The sequence below is a fragment of the Molothrus aeneus genome, chromosome 14, assembly GCF_037042795.1.
Source record: "Molothrus aeneus isolate 106 chromosome 14, BPBGC_Maene_1.0, whole genome shotgun sequence".
Taxonomy (NCBI): domain Eukaryota; kingdom Metazoa; phylum Chordata; class Aves; order Passeriformes; family Icteridae; genus Molothrus; species Molothrus aeneus.
Window position 1 is genome coordinate 15,520,626 of NC_089659.1, and position 12,244 is coordinate 15,532,869.

The window sequence follows — 12,244 nt, forward strand, 5'->3', positions numbered from 1 at the left end:
TCCTGCGCCTGGTTTCGTAATTCCTGGGGTTTATCCTCTTACAGAGGGGAAATAGAACACAGCTACTAATTTAAAGTAATTATTTTAAACTTCAAGAACAAATATTTTTATCATGTCATGTTGCTACTGTAGAACATAGAAAGAATGTGACTATAACTATTATTTATTTCCTAAGAAAAATACATCATCCTAAAAATGGTAGTCCTGGAAGATTATTTTTTAATGAGATCCCTAGTGCATTACTATGTATCAGAGAAAAATAAATCAGAAGGATTTTGTGACCTACATATCTTAATATTTCAGTGTAACACTGAAAGTGCTTTTAACCTCTCAGTTAAACTAGTCTGATGTATTTTAAAAAGAAGTCAATATGCATCTATTTTGGAAGGAATCCCAAAGCCATTAACATTTTTCATGCTAATGTAATCTTGAATGTGCAACATAAGTACAGCTAACATTAATTCTGCTCTACAAAACAGTAAAATTTCAGTTTTACTATACGTAAGTCTTCTATTCTTTGACCTGAAGTAATTAAGTTTGTTCAGAGGGAGGTTCATATTGTATTTCTAGCACAGAAATTAAAGGAATCATTTAGACAGGAGCATTAGCTCTGGAGCCAAGCTGGAAGCCCTGCTGTGATCATTTTGCTCTCTTGGTACGTGGAGGGTTAAAAGGAGATGGTGGATGAGCTGTTTGAAGTGTGCAAAACTTGTAGGAAAACTGCCTTGGGCATTGCCAGCCAAACTGACTAATTGAATTTTTTTTTGTGCTCTAGAAAATAACAGTATGAATACAGAGGAAACATGAAAGGGATACTTGACCATGAAATGCTAATATAAATTCTTCTGTGTTGCTTGGCACTCCCAATCTTCTGATTTTGACTTTCTTATTCTGTAGCAATATTCTATAAACTGTAGTCACTTAGAAATTAATTTCTCCACAGGAGCGGCAATCCTCCAAAATAAATATTGACCTTGAGAGCTGAGGGAGGAGCAGCTCCTTGGGCTGAGGGTTTGGAGCAGCTGCCTCAGATGGGCTCGGGGGAAAAATCCTCAAAGGGACACCCAAGGAACAAGGTTTGGGAGCTGGATGGGAGCAGCCAAGGGTTTGGGCTGCTGGAGAAGGGGAGCAGAGACCCCCAGAGGGTGTCCCAGCCCAAACTGAGCATTCGGGGTACAGGGAATGAGGGATTGGAATTGTTCTGTGTGAGATCTGAAGCAGTTAACTATTATTGCTAATGTATTAAGATGCAGTAAAAAGAGGAGACCTTGAGAATGATAGGGAATCTTAAGCTGCTTGAAGGGATATCACAGAATATTCTGAGCTGGAAGGGACCCACGTATCAAGTCCAATCTTAAGACAAAACCCTCAGCCTTGGTGTTGCCATCACCAGGCTCCGACCAACCGAGGGAATCTACAGTTACTTGAAAGGACATGTCAGGTATTATCAGTAAGTTAAATTTTACTTGGAAGTTTATTTAAGGAAAAAAAACTAAACAAATAGACAGGTTTTTAAAATTATCCCATATCTTGCTATGTAGAAAGCCCTTTCCAACGTGGAAGAGCACTTGGAGAAGGATTTAACAATTTCCCAGTGTGATAAGGGGAGAGGGAGCCTGGCCAGGGCTGTCCTCAGAGGGAACCAAGGCTTGGGGAGACCCTGTTCTAATCTCACTCTGCTTGGAGGAGATATTTTCCTGTATTTTCCTTTTTATTTTCTATTTCAGCAGACTATAACCTGAGATTTGGAGTGGGGCAGAGCTGCAGGGGATGGCTCAAACCCCTTTGCCATGGCTATGTCCCAGTTTCCAGACGGTCACACTGAGGGAACTTCCCAACATTATTAAGTCATAGAGGCAGTTCAGCAATTTGTATGGTTTGTTTCATGAAAGAAAAACAATATTTTAACCCCTGTAATAGCACTAAAGCAAAAAGCAAGGTAAGGGTGACACTGGAATTATGAAGTGTAAGATTGATTATTCTTAAAATGACAGCTAAAATAGAAAAGTGACTACTCCAAAAGTAACAAATCTTAAGGTTCATCAGGAATATGTAAGATTGTTAACAGCATAAAACTTTATTTTATTTCTTAATAGCAAAGATGGTGTGACATTCATTTAATCGATTTTGTTCTGTTTTACCACAGGATTGTACAGTGTATGAAACAGAAAATAAAATTCTTCATGTGGTAAGTAATTCTGCTTTGGTATTCTCTATTTTTACCCCACACATGAAAATTCTTTTTTTCCAAAAATAAGGCTGCTATAGGAAAATACTCTTAAGAGTTCCTTACTCTTTGGCATAATTTCTGATAAATTATATCAGTTGCTAAAAATTAAAGTTGCCTGCAGTAATGCTCTCTGTTATAGGTACAGTTAATTACAAATAAAGAATTATGGGTTTAGGTTTAGAAGCTGCACAATATTCTGTATAGTGAATATTTCTACCAGAAAGGCTGGTCAGATCCATGGACCTGCTGCATCACTGGTTGTCACACTGAGCATTTTGTGCCTTCAGAACTCAAAAAAATCTGATGACAAAGGGGACTGGAAGAATCTTATTCAAGCTTATTGATTAGATATTGGCCTTTAAGTTCAAATACTTTATATTTTCCTGGTACTAGCACAGAAACCTGTACTGACACTGAGATAAAGCCTGTGGTGAGAGGGAACTCTCAAAGGATTTACAAGTTCAGATAAGCTTTTGACAAGCTCTGCCCAAGTGCCTGACTCTTTTTTTTCTTCTGTTTTTTAAAGCCTTTTGCACATACTCTGCTTCCAGCAGGGATTAAAATCTGTCATAAAACATTGATGTGCTGTTAAATTTAGAAAGTGTGCAGTGACTTTTAGAGGGGAAAAAAAAAGCTTACTATAGCAAACCTGGGTATGAATAGAACTTTTAAAATCACCTGATACCTTCTGGGATTTGGAGGCTGTACACACACACACACACACACACATATATATATATTTATATTTATATATTTGCACCTTTTAGCCCACAGTTCTAACTGTAGCAGGGACACCTTCCATAGACCAGGTTGATTTAATTGAAAACTTCTTTGTTTTTTATTTTAATAAAAAAAGTATTTCCATGAGGCAACTCTAAGGTCAAAGCATTACAGCAGAAAGTAGAAAGTGTTGTTCTCCCTGGGGTTTAGTCTGCATCTAATCTGGACAAATGCTCTCCAGTGTTGAGGCATAGAGAAGTTTTCAGTTGGAAATTATGGAATAAGAATAAGAATATTCTTACACTGGAGATTTTTGAGATTTTTGAGCTTCTCCATCCCTGCTGGGAGAAGATGAGACCCAAACTCTGCTCAGGGGTTCTGGCGCCGAGCTGAAACTGTTTGAAATATTTGTGGAAATAGTGACCTTTAGCTGCAGCCACCTCAGTGGGATGCTTTGCATCTTGCAGCTGATACAAAATCCAGATGTCACAGCCCAGGCTCCAGAGCTGTCCTTGGATTTCCAGATGAGTAACTGCACAGTGAATGGAAATCCAACCTACACATTCAGGCAGTTAACTTATTCATTGTGACAACTTTATTTGTTTAACTTCTGTGGATAGTGTCAAATGAGATATTAGAAACCCTCATGGTTTTGCAAATGCCTGAAACAAAACTTCCCTGAAGGGATTTCACTGGAATTTGCTATAATTAGGAAAAATGAGAGTACAGACCCCAAAGCAAAATAAAAGCACACAGCAGAGCCTTGACCAGAATCCCATCCTGAAATTCTGTTAAATGAATTCTTTCACATCAGGTTCAAATATTTTCAGGCACAGACTTCTTGAAGGAGTGTGCTTTAAGCAACACACAGAAATTTGGGAATAAATCTTTGCCCATGAGTGTTGTCTGAGAGTTCAGCTCAGCTCCTCTCTGACCTACAAACTTTGCTTTGACAGATGGGTTTAATCTGTCAGACCCACTGCTGCTGTCCATGCAGTGGGGCTCCTGCTCTGAAGGTGTTTCTGTGGATTTGCATTAAGATTTTGAGATCTTTAGCTGGAAGGCTGGATAACAAAATCATTGCATAGTTGTGGTGATGTAGAATATCAGTTAAAGGATGTGCTCAAAGATGCATAAGAATTTTACTGCAGGAAATGGGTTAACTAAGGCACTTCTCTGCCAGGGTAATTTTTAACAAAGGAAATTTTCCAAGTTGAAGAGCACAATTCACCTAATTATCACAGTTGGTAGGGATGATGTCATCATTTGGTAGCCAAAATAGGTTATTCAGTTGCATAAGACATTTATTTTGACATATTTCACTCAACTCCCATTGTATTTATAATCATAAGGATAAAGTCCATTGGGTTTGTTCTTTTATTTTTAAAGTGCACATGGTTGGAGTGGAGAAGACAGTTTAGAGGTACAGATATTCTTCTACAGCAGAACTGTAAATACATGTACACTTCCTTGACATTTATGGATATTTTCTGTTCCTTTAACCACTTGACTTTCATACACCTTTAATTTTACCGTGCCAAGAATTAAAATGATCTGTTTATTCTTGGTTAGTTCTTAGAATAAGAACTTCACTTGTAGTTCCAGTTGGATTAGAGGGGTTCTATTGACTTGTTTTCCTTTGCAGTGTAAAACCCTGTCTGGGATCTGTGACCACATCATTTCCCTCTCCTCTGACTCTCTGGTGTCCCAGTCTGCTCATCTCGAGGTCGTTCATCTCACCAGCATCATGCCCAGTGAGGGGCTGGTAAGTAGCAAAGCAGTTTCCAGTTTAGCTCTTAGAATGCTCAGCACAAGCCTCAGTTCTTCGGGGCGATTTGGTTTTGGAATTTATCAAGAAATCAAAATGTATTTTTGTGCAATGTCCTAATTTTTTTTTGTAAGCTGAATCAGATTTCTGAAGGTGGTTTAATTGACATTTATCTAAACAAAGGGATTGTTTGGGGTTTTTTCAATTTAAGATCTGTTTGACCTAGGGCTTCACATGTAACTGTATGAGTGTTTAATCTGTGATCCTTTGACAGCCAAACTGCAGTTTTTGGAATGTACTGAAATAATCCCCAAATGCAAACACATACAAATAAAATTAACTAATGTCATTCATGTGCTTTCAAAATGATTGGTGGCAAGTCTGTGCCTTGGACTTGCATAAATGGAGTTCCATGCCTCCCTAATGATCAGTTCAAATAACTATCAGAAGTATCATCCCAGGAACAAAATAAATCTCTTTTATTTGTAAATTGCTGCTCACTGAGCAGCCTGGTTGGATGGCTCTGGACATCCCAGCTGCTCTGCATGGTGGTGGGTCACAGCAGTGAAATGTCCTGCAGGAACAGTTTCAGAATTATTTGACTGCAGCTTTCAAATATTAATGTACTGATACTTTTTTCGGACAATGGATTTTGTGACATTTTAGTGGTTGGTGGGAGGTTCTGCCTCCCCTCTGCAGTCCCTTACTTTGCAACCATTTGCTATTGGTGGGCTGTAGGAACATAAGGATTGTGCTTGGGAACCCAAGACCCCAATAAAAGCTGGAGTGGAAGGTGGCACTGCAGGCGCTGGAATGAGCCAGGCTGCTTTTCCCAGCACAATCTCCCAAACTGCCTCCAGCTGCCTTCTCAGAATTCTTTTTATTTTTATTTTCTCCCTACAAGAAGAGCAATTCAGGAATGTCGCTTCTGGGTTGAAGGAAGCAGTCGTAGGAGGAAAATAAAGGGGAAGTGGGGAGTGAAATTGGCAGCCATGAGGCTTCTCCACAGAAAATCCCCAAACTGGCAAATCAAAACCCACTTGAGTGCCACTCTACACCTTGTGACACGTTTCCTGTTTGTAATTCAGCGTGATTTACAGATTTTAAATTTCTGTTAGTTGAGACACTTTGTATTATTTCAATATCTTCCTCTTTGTTCTGACATTGAATAGCGACAAACGTCATATGCAAATACTGCCAGAGTTACAAGGGCATAATTACTCTGAGGTATGCATATTAATCTGAGAATGACATGTTTTAATAACATGAGGGGGTGTTGTGTGACTGCACAAGTTTACTTTATTCTTAGGCTGATTTAGTCAACAAAGAACATTACCACAGCATAAAGCACATTGAATTTTAATTCTGTGGCATCGCAGATGCTCAGCCCAGTGTGTAATCCTGAGCACAGCTACCATTCCCTCCCTGTGCTGCTGCATCCTTATGGCCAAACTTGTTCCCTTTATGGCCCAGTTTCCCCTCTAGCTCTGATTTCTGGGTTAGTGCAGGGAGCCCAGGAAATACAGGTCAGTACATTTGCAGGAGATACACTGTGAATATCCCAGGGCTTTTGACTTGCATTAGGATTCCTACACCCTGCAGGCCAGCACTCTGTGTGCCTTTCCTTTCTATGCAGAAATGGGATGGATTTCTGCTGGTCTAATTAGGGGAAAGTTCATTGTCAGTGCTGCAGAGGAGGTGAACACAGAGGTGCATTTTTCTGAGATGATGGAGCACCGTGAGCAGGGCTTGGTGCTGCTGATGCTTCCCATGCAGTGATGGCTCTGCATCAGGCTGGTGCAGGACAGGAGTGGAATCTTCCCCAAAAATAGCATTTCCTGTGGGGAACTGAGATGTCCTGGTGTGCAGGCTGAGGCAGGTGTCTGTCAGGAGCTTTTGGCAGGAATTGCCCATAAAGTGCTGGAGTGTTATTTAAGCTGTGGAGTGACCAAGGTGAGAGCTGGTGGCTGAGATGTTGGGGCCTTTCCTGTGGTTCACATTCCCCTTTTTCCTGGTAGAACTTGAGGATCTGTGCTGGAATGGCCCTGGCTGGATGGACTGGGGCTGAAGAACCCCTGTGTGGTTCTCCATCCACAACGTGCCCATGAGTTAAGAGCCAACAAAGGAGCAGGGAGTGGGCACTGCTGACAGAGGACATGAGACAAATACTGCAATCAAAATTGCCTGGCAATTTCTCCCTTTTTTTCCCCCTTTTTCCCTTCGATGAAGTGAAATCACAGTGAATGAGTGAGTTTTCTGTGCCTAATTGTGAAGGCACTGTAACGTGTTAGGTTGGAAAGTTCCTTGTAATCAATTTTGCTGACACTGTGTTCTGTTTAGAAGAAAATATGAAAAAAGGACTATAAATGGGAATAAAAGAAAAATCATGTGAAAAGGAAAAGAAAACATTAATCAGAATCAAATATAGAACAGAGTAATGAATTACAAATGGCTTTCTCATGATTGTATAGAGGATTTTTTTCCACAGGATATCTGCTCCATTCAAGAGAGAAATGAGCACTATTCAGTGAATGGAAAGTATTCAGAGTTCCATTTTTATCCTTATCATTCAGTGTAGGGGTTGAGGCCTGATTTACCACACTCCAGCTAAGCTCTGCAGTCCCTGGAGTTACTAATTTCATCGTGAGTTGTTTTATTTATTTTTTATATGGCCTTCCTGAGTGCTTCACAGACACTAATTAATTCATCCTCACAACACACTTGTGAAAAGAATACTGTAATTTTAGTTTTAGAGGTAGGAAGCTAATGCACAGCAGTTGGTGTCAAAATCACCAAAAATGTGTTTTTCAAGAGCGGCTTAATGTACAATTTTTCAGAACATTTTTTACCTTTATAGCATAAATTTTAAACACAGGCTCTCATGGGTTTAAACGTAGCTCTAATTTTCAGAGCTACTGAGAACAGGGTTCATCCAAGGTTGGCACCTAGAAAACAAACACAATTATTTGCCACTGAAGAAAAGTGTGTATTGTAAATCGCTCAGATTTACCAAAGAATTCAGTTATCTGGAGTTATATTCAGCTGACCAAATTATGAGTCTTCCCAAGTTTTCAAAACCCCCAATGAGCCAGGAATCCTATTGACATTGCAGAAGCTCCCACATAAATGGAATTAATTTCCAGGTCCAGGTCCACGCAGTCTGCATTGAGTCAGAGCTCCTGCAGGGCACTGTCTGTGTGTTTAATTGTGTAAATAAATTCTGGATCATAAAGCATTTTCACAAAGGGACTCTGAGTCTTTGGAATGTGCATCTTCAGTTCTAGCAGTTTGAACTTTCCGTCTGTGCTTTTATGAGCTTTATGTCACCCTTTTCTTTTTTTCCTCTCTAAAATACCTTCTTTGCATTCAGCTTTATTAAAGCCTGGCCTTATCTGCAGCCCTCCCAGGGCACTCTGTGTGCTGTGCTTTCCTGGCAGTTTGCTGGACAAAGGAATTTGCATTGGGAACACTCAGTTTGGGGTCTGTTCCAGGTCCTGGGGACTCTGTTTGCATCCTGATCTCTGCAGGCATTTGTTGGCCTCCAGAAATATATTGGGTTTTTTCCCTCCCTTTTTCCATTCCTTCCCCGGCTTCACCAGTCAAATTGGTTCCTCCTTTTCCCTATTTTGCCACTGATTTTTCAGTGGAGAATACTGAAACACCTTCCATGTATTTTCTATTTCATTTTGAAGTAACTTTAAGGATTGTAAAGCACTTTTTCTCCTGAATTGTAGTACTGGCTATGGTAATACCATTAATATCTGAAGTGCACAGCATAATCAGCATGAACAACATGTCGGGAAGGCAAAGCTTTGTTTCAAACAATCAATTTGACAAACTTCAGATAAATTCCTGCACTAAGAAAGTATTAAATTGTGAGAATCACCATTAGCTCTGGCAGAACATGCAGACATAAATTTTTAGGAAATCGAATAGGATAAAATAACTTTGTGATTTAAGAAAATTGCCTCCTCACTTTAAGTTTTTTGGCTTGATGGATCCACAATAAACCCTTGAGCCAGGAATTTGGGTTGCTGTTGGCAGCTCCTGAGCTTGCTGCTAAATCCTTGGGGATGGAGGTTGATGAAAGCCTGGAGAACCTTGCTATGATTTACCTCCTTCTGTGCCCAGAGCCAGCTTTGGAGCAGTTTTGCTGTCACATAAACAGGCAGCATTTTATTGGAGATTTTATAGAGATACAGAATGGGATCATAGAATGGTTTTTGAAGTTTGGGGCTTTTTTCCCCCCTCCTGTTCTTGGATGATTGGAGATTGTCCATAGTGAGAGATTATTACAGCCAGTATTATTTCAGATGAAACTTATTTTTTTAATCTTCTGAACTTGATGTCCAGCTCATGTACCCAGAGATACTTCTGTGTAAGATGCAGCTTTAATCTTATTTGATGAGATTAATGATTCCTCTTAAGCAGGAGATTCTAAACACAGAGGCAGTTGGGGTTTTGTTGTTTGGATTTGTATCTTCTGATGTCTGTGAAATGTTTTCCTTCTTTTCTTCTGGAATAAAGGAGGACTTTTATCCCCCTTCCTTTCACTTTTTTTTTTTTCCTCTGTTGTCTGATCTTTCCCCTGCTGATAGAATCAGTGTAATCAGACACACTTTAATTAAGATGTATGCTGTTAATATCCAGAGCCTTCTTAATTTTTCTGTAGAGGGAACTTTTCCTGTTTCATTTTAAGAATTTAAAGAAAGCAAAGATTTTTATTTATAAAATAAAAATTTTTATTAAACCAGCTGTAATGTTGGAAAACAAAAGAAGCTGAACAAACAGCCAAGCTGTCAGATGCACAGAACCTTCTTTATGAAGGATTATTCATCTATCCAGTGTCCAGCTACCCTTTCCAATAGTGCATCTCTTTCTGAGGCATTGGTAATTTAAGGTGATGGAAGCCAATCTTTCCCATTTTCACAAGAAAGGAACTGCAAGGTAAGCAGGAAGAAAAAGTGGAATATGAAGGCAGATTTTTAATAGGAATATGCCTGGCCTGAAACTGTCAGGGTGTTCATCTAATTATTTCGAATTATTTTTAAAGGCTTACAGAAACTTGACAAATTTCCATCATGCTTGACATATAAAGGTTCTCATAGCCTAAAAGCCCAAACAAAACCAAATTTTCTTATACGGAAGAATAAAAGAAGTTACTATCTTAAGTATTTTGAGAGGTGGAAGTTGTCTTGCAGGAAGGAAAGTTGAGGTGTTTAAATTTGGGCAAAGGACTGCAACATATAAGGCAGAAAAAAAAATTTGAGAAGGAGTTTTTAATGGTATAAAATTTAAACAAAAACTCCATCACCTTCTCAAAGCGCTATCATGGCATTCATTTAAATGGATTTGTGTAACTTTGATAGTTGAAATAAGATTAAAGAACCATTTTTTATGGGGCAAAAGATCAAGGGGTGTAAGAGTTCCCTGGTTTACTGTGGCATTAAAAATCTGCATCTTTGCTGTCACTGCTTCCCTGTGCAGGAATAATTGTTGACACTTAAAAACACACTGCTGTCATTATGTCCTGCTTAATTAGCCAGGTGATTCTGCAAGAAAATTTTCAAGGAAATTCCCCTGACAACTGGATATGCTGTTTTCTGGGGAAAAGTCTCTTCAAAATGGGGTTTTAAATGGTTGATGCCTTCCCATACGTTTTCAAAGGTCAGATTTTAATTAAAAACCTTTAATTCACTTTGTCACTAGGGGACAGTGGCAGAGTTGCTCAGAAACAGCCAGGGTTCTTGATTTGATGCCTGAGAAACATTTCCCTGTTCTCTAACATAGGTCAGTGTCATTCTGCAGAGTTTAATAACTGATGTGTCAGGCATAAAGAGCAACTATTTATTTCTAAATGTTCACCAGTCTGAGCCATCTTCACAGAGCAGAATCCTTGACTCCTGCCTTATCTCGAGATAAGGGGTACAGCTTGTTGTTCTTTTCTCTGAGATCATTGTTGGCATTCAACAATAAACCAGAGAGACTAAAACCCCTTTCTTGGGGGAAAAAAAAGAAGAGAGAATAATCATTTTGAAAAAGGACTCCTGGGATATTTTGCTTGTTAGGGCAGGAAACAAACCAGTAAGGGAACAGAAAGAAAGCTGGGAGCTGAGTCACTGGGATGGACAGGGCAGGTTGTGACAGGGAAGGACAGGGTAGGACCAGCCTGGTGGGACAGGAATGGACATTGCTGAGATTGCAGAGCAGGAGGGAGGCAGGCAGAGCTGGATGGAGAGGGCAGCAGTGGAACCTGGACGGAGAGAGGCAGGAGAAGCCTCCATGCCAGGTGCAGGTGCCACTCCAGAAGGGTCCCTCACACTGGCCAAACCTGTGGATGTACCTGGTCACTCCAAGGTGACCAAACAATTCTCTGGATAGCACTGCCTGAGCTGAACCACATGAAGTAAGAAATTAATATAAGAACTTTCACATTTTTTTACATAGAATAATCTTCCCAGCTTTCCAGGTAAATATATGTCAAGGGGATGCTCTGCTCCTGTAATGGTCAACAAGAAACACGCTCATTATTTTTCTTCTGGGAAAACAAGGATGAAGGCTCTGTGTAGGATAATTTGAAGGCTATGAGTCATTCACTAAAATTGTTTATTTTTTATATATATTCTTAAATTTTAATAACCAGGATGAAAGAGCAGATAACAGAATGTAGGGTAATTCTGTGTGATTAGTCAGATTTTATGACTCTCCAATGGCATCTGTTAAGAGATAAAATTATAATTTGATTTTTTTCCAAAAATACACAGAGATTAACAAGAGTCTAAGAACTTCAGGAAGAAATAAGTGGTAAAATTTAGTGCAAAGTTTAGCACTCTGTCCTCTTGTGGCCTTAAAGATTTTGATCTGTTGGGATTTTTGAGCAGGGAATGAATCTCGTCAAAGCAAGTGGGATGTTAGGACTGGGATATTAAATTTGGTATAAAAGCGTGGCTGGAAATATGTTCCTGAGGTTGAGCAAGTGCTAAAAGAGCAGGAATGTTGTGTAATGTGTAAAAAAATATTCTTGTGAAAAGTTCACTGTGGAAATTCAGCATAACTCACACTAGATGGGCAAAATTTCTGCCCAATTAAATCAAAAAAAAACCCAAAAATTGGGGTTTTAATGGAGATTCCCCATCCCATTGTCCATGGGAGCCTTCAGCTTTCCAGGATCTTCTTTGTGTCCTTGAGTTGGCAAAGGGAACTTTGTCCTTTGCTGCTGGAGGGACCACAGAGACAGCAGAACAGCAAACACTGATAAATTAAACAGCTCTAAAAAGGAAATTCTGAAAGGTTAACCAGCAGCTTCTTTCTTTCAACTAATCCCATTTTGTGAAGCTGATTTCAAGACTGGCAAGATTCAATTTGGGTCTTTGGTTTTTATAAATGAAGTAGTTTGTAAAGCAGACTAATTTAAGAGAGCAAATGAGATGGGGAGTAAAACCTAAAGCAGAGTTTCCTATGCAATAGAGTCAAGCAACCAGCCAGCAATCAGGTTTTGACAATCTTTATTTTTAAGATTTCAATAC

The 12,244-nt window shown here is 39.4% G+C and overlaps 1 protein-coding gene across 1 annotated transcript in view; it reads left to right on the forward strand.

The window, feature by feature from the left end:
• The window catches only part of LOC136562549 (connector enhancer of kinase suppressor of ras 2-like), a 166,546-nt gene that overhangs the window by 88,950 nt on the left and 65,352 nt on the right, over positions 1–12,244 (forward strand). The window contains exons 6-7 of the mRNA XM_066559447.1: positions 2,147–2,188; positions 4,596–4,715. Coding sequence (XP_066415544.1) covers positions 2,147–2,188; positions 4,596–4,715 — 162 coding nt within the window. The remainder of the gene's footprint in view (positions 1–2,146; positions 2,189–4,595; positions 4,716–12,244) is intronic.